Source organism: Schistocerca piceifrons, chromosome 2 (genome assembly GCF_021461385.2).
Source record: "Schistocerca piceifrons isolate TAMUIC-IGC-003096 chromosome 2, iqSchPice1.1, whole genome shotgun sequence".
Taxonomy (NCBI): Eukaryota; Metazoa; Arthropoda; class Insecta; order Orthoptera; family Acrididae; genus Schistocerca; species Schistocerca piceifrons.
Genome location: NC_060139.1, coordinates 1,042,738,379 through 1,042,761,035, shown reverse-complemented (window position 1 = coordinate 1,042,761,035; position 22,657 = coordinate 1,042,738,379). Strand labels below are relative to the sequence as shown.

General features: G+C 39.6%; 1 protein-coding gene across 1 annotated transcript in view; it reads left to right on the top strand.

Moving 5' to 3' along the window:
* Positions 1–22,657, top strand: part of LOC124776418 (solute carrier organic anion transporter family member 4A1) — a 552,725-nt gene that overhangs the window by 505,505 nt on the left and 24,563 nt on the right. The window contains exon 8 of the mRNA XM_047251412.1: positions 18,670–18,832. Within this exon, the coding sequence (XP_047107368.1) occupies positions 18,670–18,832 (163 nt within the window). The remainder of the gene's footprint in view (positions 1–18,669; positions 18,833–22,657) is intronic.

Below are 22,657 nucleotides of genomic sequence, written 5' to 3'. Positions count from 1 at the left end.
GTTGAAAAGGAAGTGACACACGGCTTGTAGCCAGTCTCTAATGTTGTTCAGTGTTAACGTTGAAAAGTAGTAAAAGAAACCAAGGAGACATTTGCAAATGGAATTAAAATTCTGGGTGAAGAAATTAAGGGGTAGCACCATTGTAACGATCTAAAAGGAAGCGTTTTCTTTACTCTTTTTTCGGGCGGGGGCGGGGAGGGGGGAGGGCGGAAGGAAAGGTGATACAGAAATAATGCTTGGGTAGTTATTCAGCGTATATTTAAATATATAATAAAATTTTTTGCCCGAAAATATTACGAAATTGCTACATTACAGCAATTCTCCCAAGGCATTTTAAATTTGAGACGATATGCGGCGTGCACCGTATAACTGGTGCCAACTTGAATCTGGAAAAAAAAAGTTCTATGTTATCTACATGAGTGTAGCTAGTGAACCACGAAGAGGATTTTAGAAATATTGATTTTTGTGTAATTGACTTGTGTTTTAATAAAATCGTTCAATTTTCACCAATAAAGGATAGCTGTTTGTTAATATTGTTAAAATTAACTAATCGAAAATCCCCTATGTGGCTCATTTGAAAAGTTAAATTGCCGTTCTGAAAAATCATATTTCGAGAAAAACGCGTGTGAAGTTTTGAAATGTGTTACAGACATGAACAAATGAAAAAATTCTTCTTTTAGACAACTCTTCACAATTAATCTGATACCCCAGAACTGACCTGTCATACTTTTGCCGTTGCCATCGAAATCATATCCACTATTTGAACATAGAAAGTTTGAAATATCGGTCGTGGCAATTCCATGAACGCACAAAACAATTTCGTTTAGGTCTACTCCAAGCAGGCGAATTGCAAGGATTTCATATGCGTTCCGTATAAACTTATTACATGGTATAACAACTTCTGGGCAGTCTGGACAAGCAAAAACTATTGCGGAGCCTAAGCCTCCATGACTTCGTCCCTGCAGCGTGATGTCTGCTCTGCACGTTTTACATTTCACATGTTGAGAAATAAGAGAGAAAAGGCAAGAAATTTTTTAAATCCTACTGTTTAATCCGTAATTCTCATCAAAATCCTGGTCACTGTCTTTCGATTACTTAGTGGAGGCACTGCCTCATGAACCGCTTTGGGTCTCAGATATATTATTTGGACGATTTGATGACGTACTGCTTCGACGCCGCGTTGGGTACGATGTACCTTTTCTGTCCGAGTACATTTTCTTACCACTCATTCTTATTTGAAAGGCAAAACTGTATCAAAAAAACCCTATCAAAAGTCAATATTGTACACAAAAATCAAGATTCGAAGCGAAAGAATGTCTTTTTCGTTTACGTTCTGACGCTTGCGACGCCAGGCTAACGTATTATTATTTTGGAAAGCTTCTAATTGTACAAAGACACTACATGGGGTATCGAGCTGGCGCAGGTAGGGCGTTTTGGGTCATAGGAAGCGCTAAAGGAGCAGCTCGAAATTTTGTAGGACAGGTCTTTTTCATGGATTAGACTTTTGCCTCATTTTTTAGGTTCAAAGCGTGTTTTAAAGCAATAAAAATGATTTCTTAAAAATTCTACAGTGGTGACCTTCCAGGTTTGCCAGTGACACTGTAATTCTGTTATAGACTGGAAAGGACTTGGAAGAGTAGTAGGGTCCTGAAAAGAGGCTATAAGATGAACGTGAACAAAACGAGATCAAGGGCGATAGATTGTAGTCTAGGTGAGTCAGGTGTCGGTGGGAGAGTTAGATAAGGAAATGAGACACTGCAACTTGTAGAAGGAGTTCTTGTATTTGGGGAGCAAAATAAATGTCGATGGCAAAGTAGAGAGGATTTGCGATGGAAACTGGCAGTACCAGGAACAATATTTCCGAAAAATAAAAATTTGTTGAAATAGAATGGAAATTTAAGTCTTTTCTAAGGATCTGGAGTGTAGCTGTGTACGGAAGATAAACGACGACGATAAACTGTTCAGACAAGAAGATAATAAATGCTTTTAAAATGTTCTGCTTCGCGAGAATGCTGAAAATTGCATGAATATGTTGGATAGCTAACAACGAAGTACTGATTGAAATTGGAGAAAAAAGAAATTTATGACACATCTTTTCTAACTGAAGGGGTGGATTGATAGGGACCATTCTGAGACTGTTCCGTCATTTTGGTTACGGAGGGAAGTGTGAGAGTAAAAATTGGAGAGGGAGACCAAGTGTCAAACAATAAGCAGGTTTAAATAGATGTAGCTAACAGTAATCGCACAGAGATGAAGAAGCTTGCGTGGTTTGAATAGCGTGGAGAGCTGCCACAAGACAGTCTTCGGACTTAAAATCACAGAAATAACGCGAATGAGCTTTAGAGCGTAATTACGCCGTCAGTCGCTGAGTTCTGCGCGCGCATACCATTTCCCTTGACCTGTGCGCGTAGCATTCAATGCGGTTCCGCCGACCACTCGTCCCCGAAGGCCACAAAACGCTCGCGCAGTCACGGCCGTCGCATACTACACCAGCAAGGCCGAGACTGGACGGCTCCCTGCTGGTAAGACGACGCATCCGGAGCTCCCCTCCTATCTTTACGGCGGTTCGTGTCGCGACGTCGGGCGTTTATTAAATTCCTCGGCCGGCGTCCAGCCGGCGCTCATTTCGCGGGGGGCTCAGAGGTATCTGGCGACCTGGAGCGCCGCCAAGTGGCGAAGTTGTGAACCACCCTCCGCTGAAATTGTACGCTGTATGCTGCCTGTACTACTACCATCAGAAAGAATGTACAAGGTGTATGCAAAGATGGTACTTACTTCCGCTGCTTAATAACCTATCAGTCACATGTAAGTCTCCAGCAAAAGGCTTGGAAGCATCCTCACACAACGAATCTAGCAGCACCTTGCAACCCACCTATCCATTCTCAGCACCTAATGTGGCTTTCCACTCGACTATTACATCGATGATCACCTCAAATTTTCTCCGATATGCTGATGACACCGCCTAACTGGCTTCCTATCCTACTCTTTAACGGTTCCAACACTCCTTCGAAACCCACCTCGACCAATTCACCACTTAGTGTAACCAGTGGTCCGTTCATCTCAACCCCTCTGAAACCCAGGCAATCATCATAGGCCGCACCATCCGCTCCTTCCATCTCCACGATTTCTACCTCTCCATATATGATCGTCCCATCCAGCTCACCCCCACCCTGAGATACCTTGACCACACCCTCGACCGTCACCTCACTTCACCTGGGCCCCTCACCTCCAGCAGAAAGCCCATTTCCACCTCCTGAAACTCCTGTCTGGCTGGACATGGAGTTGCATGCTTCCACCATCCTCCACACCTACAAATCCCTCATACGTCCTATCCCCTGTTATGCCAGCATTGCCTGGATCTCTGCCCCCCACTTTTACAAGCCCCTCAAAATCCTTGAATGCCATGCGCTCCGTCTTGCCTTCCATATCCGCCCTCCATCCCCCACACGACCCCTGTATGACCTCATCCCCTTCCCCCACCTCCTCCTTTTCCTCCATATCCTTTACACTGTCTGCAGGCTTGATCCTCCCACCCCCTGGTTTCCTCCTTCCTCTCTCCCCCCCCCCCCCCCCGCCCATTGCCATGCCTCTATCGCTGTATCCCTCCCTCTCTCCACGTTCACTCCCTCCATCTCCTTCATCATGGCAATTTCCAGCGCCTTCCCCTCCTGGATGTTGAACTTTGCCGTGACATCTACCCTTCCTTCCAACTGTAACATGGCCTTGTTCCCTCCCCTCCCCAGGGTCCCGCTTTTCCTCTCCCTCCTCCCAGAGCAGATTTTTCCTCCTTCCCCCCTCCCCTGAGTCCCTGCACCCCCTTCTTCATTGTGTCCCTCCCACATCCTTCCCTCCCCAGCCCTCTTTGAAGTGCCCCCGCCCATTCCCCCCCCCCCCCCTCTCGACCCCTCCTTCTTTCCTTCTTCCCTTCTCCCTCATCTCAATGCCCCTGACAGATCCTATCAGTTTGCTCATCATCATCAGTGTACTATATCAGTGTTGTGTTTGGTGCTGTTCTCCCGTGACGTCAAGTGCTGTGATTTTAGTTGTGTGCTGGACTTGTACATAATGTTACTGTCATGTGCTACGCTGTACATAGACACTTTTATGCTCTGGCCATACTTTGCCTTGTATTCTTTTAATTGTCCCAGTGTGTGTGTTTGTATTTGTGTGTGCTACTCTTTTACGGTTTTTACCTCCATTTTACAGTCGCCCCCTTTTTGTCTGTTCTCTTACATAATGTTCCCCCTTTTTATATCTATGTGCAACATATTTTCTCCTTATGTTATTTTAAATGTCTTCTATAGTATAATTAATGTCTTTTGGCTGAAGAGCAGTGCATATGCTGCTGCCAGCTTGCCCCAGATGGGGCACAGAAAGAAAATAAAGGAAAAAAAACACCTCCATTATTCACCTCACTCATACCGAACACCTCCTAATAACCTATACCATCTGTCAACTTGACTCCAGCAGTCCAAATGTGCCCCCCTCTCATTTCCAGTCCTAGTGTGCTGCGTTTCTACCTACGCATCACATCTCTACCTACAAGTCGTACCAGCCCTCCACCTGCACACTACCTCCACGTCCTCTCCCAAAACAATTTCAACCGTCTCCCTCTTCTGGACCACAAAATCTACCCCAACATATACTCATCCTACTAATTCTGAATCCATCCCAGACCCCCTCCCCCCATCCCCCAAAGCGGCTCCCTCCTCATCCTCCTCCCACATCCCACATCCCACATCACACATCACACATCACACATCACACCTCCTGCTCTTTTCCCCTTCCCTGTGGCCCCATCCCCCTTTCTTATCAAATCTGTAACTCCCAATACCTGCAGCCAATCTCTTCTCGTCTCCCACAGTCACTTCATCTCATCACCACCTCTTACCAGTCCTCATCACACCACTCTCCTGTTTCCCTCCATGTTGTTGTTGTTGTGGTCTTCAGTCCCGAGACTGGTTTGATGCAGCTCTCCATCCTACCCTATCCTGTGCAAGCTCCTTCATCTCCCAGTACCTACTGCAGCCTACATCCTTCAGAATCTGCTTAGTGTATTCATCTCTTGTTCTCCCTCTACGATTTTTACCCTCCACGCTGCCCTCCAATACTAAATTGGTGATCCCTCGATGTTTCAGAACATGTCCTACCAACCGATCCCTTCTTATTGTCAAGTTGTGCCACAAGCTCCTCTTCTCCGCAATTCTATTCAATACCTCCTCATTAGTTATGTGATCTACCCATCTAATCTTCAGCATTCTTCTGTAGCAACACTTTTCGAAAGCTTCTATTGTCTTCTTGTCTAAACTATTTATCATCTACGTTTCACTTCCATACATGGCTACACTCCATACAAATACTTTCAGAAACGACTTCCCGACATTTAAATCTATACTCAATGTTAACAAATTTTTCTTCTTCAGAAACTCTTTCCTTGCCATTGCCAGTCTACATTTTATACCCTATCTACTTTGACCATCACAGTTATTTTGCTCCCCAAATAGCAAAAATCCTTTACAACTTTAACTGTCTTATTTCCTAATCTAATTCCCTCAGCATCATCCGACATAATTCAACTACATTCCATTATCCTCATTTTACTTTTGTTGATATTTTTATTTCTTCTCCATGGATTTTAATACCTACTCTGAACTTTTCTTTTGTTTCCTTTATTGTTTGCTCAATATACAGATTGAATAACGGGATAGGCTACAACCCTGTCTCACTCCCTTCCCAACCACTGCTACCCTTTCATACCCCTAGACTCTTATAACTGCCATCTGCCTTCTGCACAAATTGTAAATAGCCTTTCGCTCCCAGTATTTTACCCCTGTCACCTTCAGAATTTGAAAGAGAGTATTCCAGTCAACATTGTCAAAAGCTTTCTCTAAGTCTACAAATGCTATAAACGTAGGTTTGCCTTTCCTTAATCTTTCTTCTAAGATAAGTTGTAGGGTCAGTATTGCCTCATGTTTTCCAACATTTCTACGGAATCCAAACTGATCTTCCCCGAGGTCGGCTTCTATCAGTTTTTCCATTCGTCTGTAAAGAATTCGCGTTAGTATTTTGCAGCTGTGACTTATTAAACTGATAGTTTGGTAATTTTCACATCTGTCAACACATGCTTTCTTTGGGATTGGAATTATATTCTTCTTGAAGTCTGAGGGTATTTCGCCTGACTCATACATCTTGCTCACCAGATGGTAGAGTTTTGTCAGGACTGGCTCTCCTAAAGCTGTCAGTAGTTCTAATGGAAAGTTGTCTACTCCGGGGGCCTTGTTTCGACTCAGGTCTTTCAGTGCTCTGTCAAACTCTTCACGCAGTATCATATCTCCCATTTCATCTTCATCTACATCTTCTTCCATTTCCACAATGTTGTCCATAAGTACCTTTTTGCTTTCCCCTCTTTGCTTAGAACTGGGTTTCCATCAAAGCTCTTGATATTCATGCAAGTGGTTCTCCTTTCTCCAAAGGTTTCTTTAATTTTCCTGTAGGCACTATCTAACTTACCCCTAGTGAGACAGGCCTCTACATCCTTACATTTGTCCTCTAGACATCCCTGCTTAGCCAATTTGCACTTCCTGTCAATATCATTTTTGAGACGTTTGTATTCCTCTTTGCCTGCTTCATTTACTGCATTTTTATATTTTCGCCTTTCATCAATTAAATTCAATATTTCTTCTGTTACCCAAGGATTTCTACTAGCCCTCATCTTTTTACCTATTTGATCCTCTGCTGCCTTCACTATTTCATCCCTCAAAGCTACCCATTCTTCTTCTACTGTATTTGTTTCCCCCATTCCTGTCAATTGTTCCCTTATGCTCTCCCTGAAACTCTGTACAACCTCTGGTTCTTTCAGTTTATCCAGGTCCCATCTCCTTAAATTCCCACCTTTTTGCAGTTTCTTCAGTTCAGTTCATAACCAATAGATTGTGGTCAGAGTCCACACCTGCCCCTGGAAATGTCTTACAATTTAAAACCTGGTTCCTAAATCTCTGTCTTACCATTATATAATCTATCTGATACCTTTTAGTATCTCCAGGGTTCTTCCATGTATGCAACCTCCTTTTATGATTCTTAAACCAAGTGTTAGCTATGATTAAGTTTTGCTCTGCACAAAATTCTACCAGGCTGCTTCCTCTTTCATTTCTTAGCCCCAATCCATATTCACCTACTATGTTTCCTTCTCTCCCTTTTCCTACTCTTGAATTCCAGTCACCCATCACTATTAAATTTTCGTCTCCCTTCACTACCTGAATAATTTACTTTATCTCATCATACATTTCATCAATTTCTTCATGAACTGCGGGGCTAGCTGGCATATAGACTTGTACTACTGTAGTAGGCGTGGGCTTCATGTCTATCTTGGCCACAGTAATGCGTTCACTATTCTGTTTGTAGTAGCTTACCTGTACTCCTATTTTTTTATTCATTTTTAAACCTACTCCTGCATTACCCCAATTTGATTTTGTATTTATAACCCTGTATTCACCTGACCAAAGGTCTTGTTCCTCCTGCCACCGAACTTCACTAATTCCCACTATATCTAACATTAACCTATCCATTTCCCTTCTTAAATTTTTTAACGTACCTGTCCGATTAAGGGAGCTGACATTCCACGCTCCGATCCATAGAACGCCAGTTTTTTTTCTCCTGATAACGACGTCCTCTTGAGTAGTCCCCACCCGGAGATCCGAATGGGGGACTATTTTACCTCCGGAATATTTTACCCAAGATGACGTCATCATCATTTAATCATACAGGAAAGCTGCATGCCCTTGGGAAAAATTACGGCTGTAGTTTCCCCTTGCTTTCAGCCATTCGCAGTACCAGAACCGCAAGGCCATTTTGCTTAGTGTTACAAGGCCAGATCAGTCAATCATCCAGACTGTTGCCCCTGCAACTACTAAAAAGGCTGCTGCCCCTCTTCAGGAACCACACGTTTGTCTGGCCTCTCAACGGATACCCCTCCGTTGTGGTTGCACCTACGTTATGGCTATCTGTTTCGTTGAGGTACGCAAGCCTCCTCACCAACTTCAAGGTCCATGGTTCCCCTTTATTTTTATCAACAATCCACCATCACAGAGCAGGTCCTTTTCCAGGTTTAGTGAAAGTGTACAGTGCTCCGTTTTTAATAGTCAATGTATCTTCCATCATGTTCAGTGTTTTTCAGGTGTTTAGTGTTTTTCAGGTGTTTTTCAAATGCTTTTAACTGTGCTGTCTCTCTGCATTTTTATCACTGGTTTCAAATAGTTCATGAAGATAGCATTATATTACTTTCTTCCATTAATAACACCTTTAAAATAACTTTAAATTCATGGTACATATCTCTCCTAGTTTTTTTTAAAATTTTATTATCTAAGTTAGAGACACCACTACTGGCTGAAGTGTGAGTTGTTTGTACCACTGCCAAGCCCTAACCCCCTTCAACCCTCCCACAGGGGGCAAAGGGGAGAAACGAAAAAAAAGTCTTCTTTACCCTACCCACATTACCTCCCATCAACCAAATAAATGATTCTCCACCATATTTGTCTCTCTTGGTATCCAAGAAGCTTTCGATTAGATAGGGAATTCTGGACTGCTCTTCAAGCAACAAACAATGTTCGTGTTAGAGCATCATTCCTCCACCACCGTCCTACACACATTACAATCAACAGGTTGAGAACAGGGGTGACAACATGCAAGACTAATCTGAAGAAGTCGGATATGTGTGATAATGAATGTTGTGAATGTGTCGTAAGGCAGAACTCTGAACACTTGTTGGTCTGTAGTAACCCGAGCAAACCTCGTGACATGGAAGACTTGTTTGCAGCAAATAACCATGCCATTGTACTTGTTGAATGTTGGAATTATAAAGTGCAAAATTCACTGTAATTACTATTACATTGTTGTTTTTATTATATTATATTTTAATGTTCTTTGGACTTGGATAAATAAGTAAATAAACCACACCTGCTCCCGCATCTTTACCCTACTGCTGGTGTGCTACAAGGCTCTTATCCCCCCTCTTTTACATCCTAATATATGCTGCCAACACTGCCTTCCTAACTGCACAGCACACCCTCCAACACTGTCATACCTCCCTCCAATGTCACCTGAACCACATGGTCAAGGAGTGCAATATAAGGAAACTTATAAAAAATCCACCGAAGGCGAAGCCTTCATCTTTGGCCACACCACAGAAAAGCCAAGCCATCATCTTTGGCTTCACCACTCCAGTCCTCCCACATCTCCCTCCATCACAATTTTTGCTGATAACCTCACCATTGAGTGCCCACAAGCACCATCCATTGCCTCTTGAATCTCCTGGTGGAGTGATGTAACACTATCCCTCATCAGAAGAAGCAGTGCCAGGTTCTAGTCATGTTAGATGGTGAAGATGCGACAACATGAACAAACAATATTTGCCCACTTACCGAGCTCACAAAGAGATGGTTCATGTTTGCCACTAGGATGTTGACACTTGTGTAGCACACATTCACAGGGCACTTCCCATCACCATGCATTTTGTCCCTCTGGCAGTGGACATTTCATTGCATGACAGTACTGTGTGGAAACTTAAAGAAATCCGTAGAAAAGTCTAGCCACCATCTCTGGCCACACCAGTTCGTGTTTTTGTCATCTGGATTTCCATCTCTCCATCTGTGGCCAACACATTTCTCTCACTAACACAGCAAAGTATTTAGGACTAACCATTGGCAGCAAACTAAAATGGAATGCACACCTCACAATCCAACATTAAGTCCCAAAACCAAATAAAACTACTAACAAGCCATACCTTGAGTTTAAGTCCTTGTATCATTATCCTATAAATCCTACTAATTCTTTGAAAGACATGCACTCCACCTCATCTTCCACACATACTTTCATACCAAAACTTGCATCCTATACCAGCTCATCCATTTCCCACAAATCCTTCTCTTCTTGAAGCAACTATGAACCAGATACATTAACCAGAAAATCCAGTACCGGCATCCAATATTCCATCCACTAATCACCAAACCAGGCACCCTACTGTGCCATTACATCCATATCTTACTTCCCATATCTTAACCTCTTCCAGCAGAGCTTCAACCAACTCACGCTACCCGATAGTTAGATTCATTTAGGAAACACCTTTCTGGTCATCCTACTCAACAATCCTCCACCTCATATCATCCTCCTGCTTTCTTACTCTTCCATCCTGCTCCTCCATAAACATCATAGTTGCTCCTGCAGTTCCACATCTGCTGTGAACTTGATAATTTTCAAGCACCATCAACAACACTATTATATCACAGCCGAATCAGCGTCATCCACATTAACATTTTAACTTATGAGAAAATTAACATATATCTTCTCAAAATCACAAAAGTTTCACTGATGTATACATTAAAAAATATAAATTACATAATCTGTCCAGTACAATTAAAATTTTTATTAGACATGTAAAATATTTTGCTGGGGAGCAGTTATAGTTGTGGTGGGGGACTGTGTGGCAAACATAGGAGAAAGTGATGGTGTGGAATACCTTTGTTTTTCTTACTGATGAGTTTTTTACTGTATTCTGTTTTTCCTGCCATTGTATTCTTGCTATGTTCTGGACAGCATGTCCTCCATTATGTTTTGCATGTATCCATTTGGTAAATTAATGAAGCGTGTATTGCCAATATTGTTCACACTTAATCGTGGATCATTATTCCCACACTTGGAATTGAACAGCATTGAAAGGAAAAAAAGAGAAAACATTAATAAAATGTCGACTGAGGAATGGAATGAAAGGGAACCCACCTGGTGAGATCTGAACAGAACACAATTTATACATTGTTAATACTTGATTTAAGAGTTACTGTTGATGGTTGTATAAATGAAAGAGACTTGGGGACACTGCACAATTTAAGGTAGATTATGTAATCATAGGCAGAAATTTTGAAAACAAAGTTTAAACTGTAAAGCATTTCCATGGGCATATGTGGATCCTGACCACAATGTGTTGGCTATAGAATGCAAATTAGAACTGAAGAAATTGTAGAAAGGTACAGAATTAAGAAGATGGGACCTGAATGAGTTGAAAGAATCACAAGTTGTAGAAAGTTTCAAAGGGAGCATAATGCTACTGTTGGCTGACACAGAGGAAAGCAATTCAACAGAATTAGAGTGAGTAGCTTTGGGTGATGAAAAAGTGAAGGCAGTAGTGGAACAATGAGGCAAAAGGTTCAGTAACAAACTTTAGAAAAGAGGTTTGCCGACTTAGCTGAGTGATCAGTGCATCTGACTGCCATGCAGTGGGCTCAAGGTTTGATTCCCAGCTGGGTCAGAAGTTTTCTCTGATTGGCAACTGGGTGTTGTGTTGTCCTCATCATCACTTCATCATCACTTCACTCTGTGTCATCAAGCAAACAATGGCGGCAAGTGTACACGTAACTTTAAACCGCTCTGCAGTTTTTGAGGACTTAATTTCAATCAAGTGTGTTGTTTGTGACGAAACAGTGCTAAATGGAGTTAGAATATGCGTGTTTAAACATAAATGGTGCCATTCACGCTGTTATGCTCAAGAAGATTTACAAATACAGTGTAAATGTGACATAGAGTGTAACGGCCGCGAGATCGCGAGTGAAAAGTGCTACGCGGGAATAGAAGATAGCGTGCATGACGAACTTCAAAAAGAACTTGACATTATAAAAAAATATATAAAAACAATGGAAAATTTGGTACTATCCATACGGGAACTGTCTGAATCGTCAAGGCAACAAGATCTCATTAATGCTAGCCATAAAATTCGTAGGTATGCACAACCAAATGTACAAAGTGTAAAAAGTACGACTGTAACTAGAAATATGAACGAACTGATCACTCTAAAAGACACAAGTGAATTAAACGCAAGAAAAGAAAGTGTTAATAGTGCATCTATGGATAAAAATATGAACAAACTATCCACACAAAAATATACAAGTGGATTAAACGGAGAAAAACACAAGGTAAATATTCGTAAGGAAAAAAAAGTAAACAACCACGTTATGCATAAGCAAGGATACAAGCAACAGACATATATTTTTGCAGATAGTCATGGGAGAGGAGTTACGGAAATTATGAGAAGAAATCACCCAGACCTTAATGTAACAGGCATCATCAAACCAGGCGCGCCATTACGCGAAATTCTGAAAAACAGTGACAACATATTAACGACGGGTAACAGCTGCATCATAATAGGAGGCGCAAATGATGTTTACTGTAATGAAACTCGGCGTGCAACGAGAATCCTAAAGGAAACAATCAAAAGGATGCCTCAAGTGCATTTCTACATTGTTAGTATCCCCAGGAGGCACGATCTGATGGAAAACTCGTGCGTAAACATCGAGATTGTTACAGCAAACAGGCTATTTGAGAAAATATGTCGAGGTTTCCAGAATACGACTTTTGTAGAGATAAACAGTGTTCACAGAGAGCACTTCACAAGACATGGTCTCCACATGAACGTAAAAGGGAAAAAGATTATTAGTGCCGAAATACTTAAATTTATTAATGAGTCATCTGTAATGGAAGTGTCTCCAATCCCAATTCCGCCAAAACAAGAGTTGTCTGTAACAGTGGAACCATCATTATCTGCAGTAGAGCTACAACAAACACCAGCAGCAGCAGCAAAGGCTCAGATGTTCTCAGCAGCAGTGTCTTATAAACCAATAGCAGCAGAATCACCACAATCATCAGCAGAGCTGTCGTCATCAGCAGCAGCATCCAGAACAGCAGACCCCAAAATACTACCTCAAGGCAATGAAAATGCATGTGAGGAAAACATACGAAGGTCATTAGCTGCAGCAGCTAACGAAGAAGAGCAGTCACCAAGTCGGCGAGCACAGGAGCCACCAGCAACAGCAACCACACAGAAGAGGTGCCTGAGGCCTGGGAGATCAACAGCAGAAGCAGCTTCCAATCAAGACAGATGCCTGAGAACTAGAAGATCTGCTACACTAAGTGAGAATTTTTTATGGTACCGAGTAAGCAGAAAGAGAACATGGAAAAAGATGTAAGTAAAACTGTCCATTTTAAATACCAGTGTGACAATAGTGAGAGGAATATAAACACCGGACAAAGATACGTTCCAGGTTTAATGACACAAACTGAAAAAAATCACTGCATAGTACCAGAAGCAAAGGGAGCAAGTGAACTGCTTAGTATATTACAGGAAGGGGAACTATTACATTTAAAGCCAACTGTTAGAATACTTCACCAAAATGTTCAATACATAAACAATAAAACAGAGGAACTAGAGGTAATATTACAGGAGTATAGGCCAAACATTCTAGTAGTTACAGAACATGGGCTAAAAGAAAATCACATAGGAATGTACAACTTGAAGAATTATGTGAAAGTAGCCAGTTTTTGCAGAACTTCCTATAAAGGTGGTGGGGTTGCTATTTTTTCTAACTATAAATCAACTAAAGCCATAAATATAACAAAATATGCTATAGAATTGAGCTTTGAAGCTACAGCACTGGAAACTAAAATTGCTGGGAATTTATGTTGTGTATTAGGTTTGTATCGATCACCAAATGGTATAATTAAAACCTTCTTTGAACAGCTGGAAGATATAATCCAACACCTCTCAAAAACATATGCTTATTTGATCATTATAGGAGATCTGAACATAGACACGAGTAAAAATACAGACAATACTAAGACCCTACTGGACTTATTGTGCATATACAATCTAAAAATAAAAATAGATAAACCAACCAGAGTAACAAAGCATAGTGAAACTATTATTGATCATGTAATAACAAATATTCCTACATGCTATTGTGACACACAGGTAATAAACTCCACATTAGCAGACCATTTTGCAATCATGATAGACATAAATATAAAGACTAGTGATTCAGTGCAGAAGATATGGGAGATGAGAAGACAGAACTACCCACATAACATAAATCTGCTAAAAAAGATGTTAGAGGCAGAAAACTGGGAAACAATATATGCAGCTAAAGATGCAAACACCAAATGGAACCAGTTTTATTCTTTATTCAATTATTATTATGATGTTACATGTCCTGTTAGTAAAAGGCTTGTCAAACAGCAACAAAAAAAGAAAAGCTGGGTGACTGGAGAAGTAATCCATGCCAGAAATAATCTGAGAGTGTATTATGACCTCTCCAAACAAAAAAATAATGAGGCCTACAACACATTGTATAAAATAAAAAAGAAAGAGTACTGTAGTTTTATCAGAGAAACTAAAGCATCATTCATCAGGATGTCTATAGATAAGGGAAAGAACTACTCAGAAGGTTTATGGTCGTTCATTAATGGAGAGAGAGGAAAAGTAACAAATCGGGCAGAGGACACCTGCCCACTGATGAGTGGGAAAAGCAACGCAAACCCTCTAGAAGTAGCCAATACTTTTAACAGATATTATATTACTGTAGCAGACGAATTAATAAGTCAAAATAAAACAAATGCAGTAAGTAAATTGTTAAACCCCCCACATACAAATCATACTATGGTTTTCATACCTACAACAGATGCAGAAGTGTCAAACCTAATAAAACAACTTAAAATTAAACATTCTTCTGGCTTGGATGGTGTCACATCACATCTCATAAAGGAATGCAGAGAATGTATATTAAAACCATTGACACACATGCTGAATGCTGCGATAGAAGAAGGTATATTTCCAGATTCACTGAAAGTAAGTAAAGTGAAGCCAATATTTAAGAAAGGGAACAGGGATGAATTAGGAAATTACAGGCCAATATCATTGATCTCAACATTTGCTAAAATCTATGAAATGATAATAAAGAATAGAATTGTAAGTTTTATAACAAAGTACAGTATACTGCATTCATCACAACATGGTTTCAGAGAAGGGAAGTCAACAAAAACAGCATCAACAGATATAATTGAGCACATTCTTAATTTACTTGACAGGCAACAAAAGACTTGCGGGATTTTTATGGAGCTATCTAAGGCATTTGATTGTGTGAACCACTCAAAATTAATGATGAAATTATATCAGTATGGAATTAGAGGAAAATGCTATGACATACTTAAATCATACATTACAAATAGGAAACAATGTACAGAAATCAGACATACTAGTGGGGGAAACATAACAAACTACATATCAGAATTACAAACAGTTAAACACGGTGTGCCGCAAGGGTCTGTGCTTGGGCCAATACTATTTATACTCTACGTAAATGACTTCCCTAACTATATAAATCAGAAACTTATAATGTATGCTGATGACACAACAATCATTTGCACAGCTGACACAAAGGAGGAGCTTGAGAAGGAAGCACTCCTGACTATTGAAAATGCAAATAAATATTTAACACAAAACAACCTGTTTATGAATCAGTCTAAAACAATGAATGTAGTATTTCAGACCAAGCATAGTGAAAATTATAATATAAATGTTAATATAAATGGAAACACTATTAAAGAAGTAACCAGCACAAATTTTCTAGGAACTATAATAGACAAACATTTGGCATGGGGGGAGCACATAGATGCACTGTGTAAAAAGATAAACAAACAGATCTTCATCATGCATAAAACAGCTAAGACTGTGGATGATAAAGTCCTCAGATCAATGTATTATGGACTTGTCTTCCCACATTTGTCTTATTCGGTTCATGTATGGGGAAATGCACAAGCTGGCTACCTAAAAAGAATATTCACAATTCAGAAAAGGGCAGTGAGATGCATTGCAAAAATACCACCAAGACAGACCTGTAGGCAAGCTTTTGTGCACTATAATATTATGACAGTATATTCACTGTATATATACCAAAGCATAATGGTGGTAAGGTCAAGTGATAAACACCTCCTAAATAAAGATGTACACAAACACGGTACAAGAGGAAATGAAAATTACTACATGATAAACAGAAATCTAAAACTGTCTATGACTGCCCCAGAAGAAGCAGGCAAAAGGTTTTTTAATAAACTCCCCAAAATCATTAAAAAAGAAACAGATCTAAAATGTTTTAAAAATCATTTGAAACTATATCTCACAGAGAAATGTATATACAGTTTGAGTGAATACTAAGATGTGTTTAAATATATCATTACTGAAATGTACCTGTAAAAATTATCATTTCTGTATGTTTTTTTGATTTGTGTGTACATATAATGTGAAACATGTAAAACCTTTGTATGATTATGGACTATTTCTGTTTAATCATTTGTTTCATTTATATATATATTGAAATCAAGTTTGATGTTAATAGGCTATTGTATGACACACCCAATACTCTCAGCTGGATTTTCAGCTGGAGTCCATGGGCAAAGAATAAATAAATAAATAAATTATAGACATGCAAGTCGCCCAGTGTGGTGTCAACTGAAAAGACTTGCGCCTTGGTGGTCAAACTTCCCCAGGTGGGGCCTCCTTACCATCAGTGCCACATGATCATTTCATTCCTTTTTTTCCTTAGAAAAGACACAAGACAATGGATTTTTTGACAAAAAGAGAAAAGATAACTTTGCAGCAAATTAAGCAGTAAAAAGAAAATACAGATGTCTAAAAATTGTGATAAACAGAAAGAGCAAAATGGCAAAGTGGGAATGGTTAGAGGTGAAGTGAAAAGTCGTAGAAGCATGCATAACTATGGGGAAGATGGATGCTGCATACAGAAAATGCTCCTTTCGTGAGAGAACAGGAAGATGGAAGGAATAAGTAGGAGGCATATACAAGGGATAGAAACTTGAAGAAAATATAATGAAAAAAGAAAAGAGAGTACCTGGAATAGATGGCATTACTTAGAATTATCAAGATCTTTGTGAGGACCAACCATAACAAGACTATTCCACCTGGTATGAAGATATATCAAGACAGGTGAAATACTCTCCGACTTCAAGAAGAATGCAATAATCCCATCAGAGACAGTAAGTGTAAGTGTGAGTACTACTGTCTAGTACCTTCTGCCGCGGAAGTCGAACAGGCGGCAGAACAAATGGACGTGGTCAGCCCATAGAGGGCTCCGCCTCCGCGGCGGCTATTCTGTGCAGCGGCTCTCGCGCAGCGAGGGCGCCACTGCTAAGCCGCGTGCAGACAGCAGCCAATAGCCGCTCCCTCCGGTTTCGTATATAGGGACCTGCTCTGCCCTAGTCCAGCCAGTCTGGTACTTGCTCTGGATTTCGTTTCTATCTCGGTGGTACTGCGTTCTGGTCGTTGCTCATTGTTGACATGCTCTGGTTCCGAGTGGATTTACGTTTGGTGTTGTGGTTTCCACAAGCCTCCGTTGTTTATCTCTTCCTTGTTGTGTCGCTCATAGTCGGTCGTGGTCGGTTGTTGTCAGTTGTCGTTGGGACCATCGGTTGAATAAGGCATGGTTATAAAATAACACAAATTATTTTTAGAAAAATAGAAATACTGGTAGAAGGTGACCTCGGGGCAGATCAAAAAACTGGCTCTGAGCACTATGGGACATAACATCTGAGATCATCAGTCCCCTAGAACTTAGAACTACCTAAACCTAACTAACCTAAGGACATCACACACATCCATGCCCGAGGCAGGATTCGAACCTGCCACCGTAGCAGTCGCGCAGTTCCAGACTGAAGCGCCTAGAACCGCTCGGCCACACCGGCCGACGGGGCAGATCAGTTTGAGTTCTAGAGAAATGCAGGTGAAAATGAGATTCTGTATCATCTTTTTAGATTTAGGGAAAGCTTTTGACAACATTGGGTGGGACACACTATTTGAAAATCCGAAAGTATTAGGGTATAAATACTGGGAGCACAAAATTACCTAAAAATTGTACAGAAACTGGATACAAGTTGTAATTGTGGAAATGCAGGGAAGAGAGGTGGTAGCTGAGGAGGTTATTGGAAAGGGTTGTAGTCTATCCCCAATGTTATTCAGTCTGCACAATGATAAGCAATAAAGAAAAAAATTGCTTAGATGACATACTTCGGCTATTTTCAGTGTCTTGCAACATATAGAGTAATGTTTTGGGATTCCACCATTTGCTATTTAAAACAACTTGTTTTGGTACTGCCCAAGAGGCTATTCAAATAATAATGCATGATCCTCCACATAATACTGCAAACCCATATTCAGAATGCTTAAAATACTAACATCATTATTTTGTCTGTATTTGCAACATTTAGGTGTCACCACAAGATGGCCTAAGAAGCCAAAAGCCAATTTACGACAAAATAAATACAATTTGGCAGAATATTAGGAAGTGTTTCCCACTAAATATTAAAAATTCTTGAACTAATAAAAAACTTTTTTCTGTGGAAAAGAGTAATCAGAATAGTAGCCAGAAGTGTTATAAGGGCTCATTGCTCTAAATGATTTATAACAAAGATTTCTGGATATGGAACCAGTCTCATCAGTGTTTACCTCTAACCTTAAAAAAGAAATTTAAAATCAATATCCCACGTTATACACAAGTGGATTCTGCCAAAAGAAATTAGTGATATACTCAATGTACGAACACAATTTAATAAAAGACATATCCTGTTTAAGAAGCACAATTTATAAAATTTTGGAAGACAAGTATGTAACATTAGCAATTGTGTGTACCATAATTTTTTGTTTTATTCATAAATAATAATATTAAACTTGTTTTTAGGAGTCTGAAAACATCCATACAAATAATTTTTTATTCACCGTAAGCAATTAAATGAATAAACATTGCATCTAATGTTCTCAAAATAAAATGATACATGCTTCCCCAGCAGCAGCAGTCCTGTGACGGCATTGGGGTTGGATAGTTCTTGCAATGCCCAGTGTGGGTGCAGTGCTGCCCAGTTTGACCCAGTGTGTGGTGCAGATGGTGTCATGTACTATTCACCTTGCTATGCTGGCTGCCGCAGTGAGGTGCTCCTCTCCAACGTTAAGGTATGTGCCAACATCCTGTATATGAATTATTTAGTTTAGTAATTAGTAATTGTTCATGCAATGTTCATTTTAGAATGATGTAGGATTTCTCAGCTGAATGCTGGCGAAAGCATATGTCAGATATACAGACATATAAGTGTACACATGTGTATAATGAGGCAGGAATAGTTGTTTGGCTGTAACATTGTGAAGGAACCATCTTGGCTTTTGCCTGAAGTGATTTAAGAAAACCAGTATGAACATGAACCTCCATCCTCCCGGAAGTGTCTTCACAAATGCACTACCAGCACCTCATTATTTATACCTAACATACAGTTCTCTTATATATCTACATACTTGGAACACATTAGCTGCTTAACATAAAGAATAACTATATTACATTACTTTAGTCTCTTGTGGTCTAAGGCGCTGCAGTCATGGACTGTGTGGCTGGTCACATCGGAGGTTCGAGTCCTCCCTCAGGCATGGGTGTGTGTGTTTTTCCTTAGGATAATTTAGGTTAAGTAGTGTGTAAGCTTAGGGACTGATGACCTTAGCAGTTAAGTCCCATAAGATTTCACACACATTTCAATTTAGTCTCTCAACATGTTTCACTGCACACCATGCAAACACTTGCAGCTGCAAAGCTGTTTAAGTTGTCATGGAAATATAAATTATGAGATGAACAGCAAGAGTCACAAGAGTCATAGTTTCTTTCTCAATAAGTTGTTTTGCTTAAAGATTTTGAGTGGCTCTGTCAAAGAGGGTATCTCCAGCTTTGTCCATTGACATGTCACTTTCCATCCAGTGGAAAGTGGTTTCCACACTGTTAACTCCATTAGTTATCTACCATATGACCTCTCCCTTTTTGTCTCTCATTTTCAAATTGAAAGTTTTGTGTGAAGAGACTTTAAGTAATGGAACGTAAATTTATTGAAAGGGCAACTTATAAAATATTTGATAATATTGGTAATTGGTTCAAATCAAATAGATTGTCTTTCAGTTTCTGACGAAAGTCAGTGCTTTCCAATTGATGATATAGCATGTAGCAGTAACCTTATCAGAAACACAATAAAAAAGTAAGCTACAACAATTCAAAACCTGAACTGGAAAACCCACATAATAGAGGTAACGAATCACTTTAGCTGAACAACTTTTGAAGTATGTGTGATTATAGCTGTAGGCAATTTAAAAATTAGGGAGCTATTTCTTTATTACTATTCCATTCACTAGTGACTCACAGATTAATTTTCTGGAGACTTTCAACTTAAAAAGGTGACACTTTCAGAATGCAAAAGCCAGGTAGAAATAATATTCCTTATGTTCCTAGAAGATCAAGCAGTGATGTTGTATACGGATTGAATTTTGACAACTTAATGTCCTTTGCCATTATCAGTATGCAGGCCTATCTATTCTGAAAGCAAAAGTAATATAGTAGAGTTTAAGAATGAATTAAAGATTTTCTGTTAGTAAAATTGTTCAACTTCATATAGTCAAAGGAAATCCTGAAACTGCTATTTTTGGTTATGACTTGATTCGTATTAGCTCTTAAGTATTACACTATATCATAATGAATATTTCTTAGGTAAAATGGAAATGATTGTATATTGTGACACTGGGCAGATACACTTTAAACTTTTGTGTCACTCAGCTTATTGTCTGATTGTGCAAGAAGACAAAGCCTCTTGTTATTCTCAGAGAAAGACATAACTATGGTTCAGCAAGCTTGCTTTTCTTGTTGAAATTTTCGTGGGGCATCTCTGTGAGACAAGTATTTAGAAGGTATTGTGATTTCCCATCACAACCATTTGGAAAACAGAACACCCAACTGTTGCCCAGTACCCTTCAAACGAGTGGTCAAGGCCAGATTCATACACAGAAAACTTTACAGCATATTTAAGAACTATCAGTTCACTAAAATAATTGGATGTCTATTACAAAACAGACAGTTTTATGTAATCCTGGATGGCACTGACAAAAGAATGGTCTAGCCCTGGGCACTGTTGAATTGAATCTGTGGTAAGGACAATGGGACCAAACTGCGGAGGTCATCGGTCCGTCCCTTGGCACTATCCTGGCCGTGCCAATATCCAAGATATCTAGGACCAGTTGCAACAGTTGTGGGACAACTTGACTCACCAGAGGATACAACAGCTTTATGACACCCTGTACAACTGAAACAGTGCATGTATCCAGGCCAGAGGGGGGGGGGGGGGGGGGTACAGTGTCATTGTAGATTTGACTCTATTCTATAGTCACCAAAATAACATCACATACCCACCCCCCACTCCCCCACCCCATCCTCCCACAAACCATGAAGATTCTTTCATGTCTTGATTTCCTTGTGGGTGCTTCAGTTTCTTCTATCAGGCAGTGTACATTAATATTATGACATGCTTTCAGGTTTATAGCTGAGTTGATGAGTCCACTTTGTACACATCATTTTGCCATCTGACCTAGTCATCTTCTTAAGATATTCTGACCAGTTGTCTTATGTGTTCATTGCCTGAACTCCCACCCACCCAGGATGGTGTGTGCTTTTGCCTGTAGTATCTGAAAAAGATCATTGTATCAGTTGTCAAAAACTTGAACAATGAATGTCTCTGTGTGAAGTCTTTTGCTGTTCTTGGCTTTTATTGGTGAATTACTACAACAGTTATCTGCACCAGATGCATTAATTTTTGAAGATGATACCATTTTCTTTTATTAAAGTACTAAATGAAGCAGAACTGAAGCAGAAAACCAAAGTAGGGGGTAGGAAAATGATTTTCCCATAACTGTTTAGCAGCGAATGATAAAAAAAGTGTGTGTCTGAGTTTCAGCTACTTAAGAACCAAGGAACAATCTAATGTAGTAATGGAATTTGGGAACTGTAAACTTCAAGAGGCCTTCAAACAAAATTCTTAGAAGTATGAAAAAGTGGGAAAGTCAGTAAACAGAAAACTAAGTGTAGCACACTGAATCCTTAAACTTTAGATAAAAGGTGTATAAATCGTAAGAAGGGTTTGCCGAAGTGAACAGTCTATCAAAATTTTGACTGTGTAAGCCATTATATATGGAGTGAGTTTCGTTAGGTCCTGGCTGTATTAAACAGAAATTTTCATAAGTATGAAAGAGAGAGAGAGAGAGAGAGAGAGAGAGAGAGAGAGAGAGAGATATTAGAAGAAAATGCAAAGAGCAAGTCTGTATAAAAAGATGTGCTGCATAAACCAAAAATTTTATTCTGTTCTTTACCTCAGAGATGCAAGCATATTTCAGAATTGCACAAGTTAAAAAATACTGAAAGAACATGCTGACAGACAACAGCTTCTATAGAATTGATGAAACATTAACATTAAATTAATGCAATTTCTAAGTTAATTCTCCTGTGACATGATAAAATGGTCTCAGTAATACATTAACATTAAATTAATGCAATTTCGAAATCAATTCTCCTGTGATATGATAAAACGGTCTCAACAATACATTAACATTACATTAATGCAATTTCTAAATTAATTCTCCTGTGACATGATAAAATGGTCTCAGTAGTAGTCTTAATGTGACAGTGACATATACTTGTGTTCTGAATTATCTGTATAAATGGTTTCCAAATAAACACAATGCAATATGATTAAGAGACAGTTTACAATATTTACAATACAGCAGACATGTAAACTGTACAAATATGTAACATGAGGTATGATAAATTGTGTGTAGGTATTTGTAGTTATTTAAACTGTTAGTAGTTATGTGCATTTAATCAATGTACAGATGCTGACAACATGCATCTGTGCATATTGTCTGTGAATGTACAAATAAATTAACAATTAAATGGTCATCTAAGCTAGATATTTCTTTAAAGTC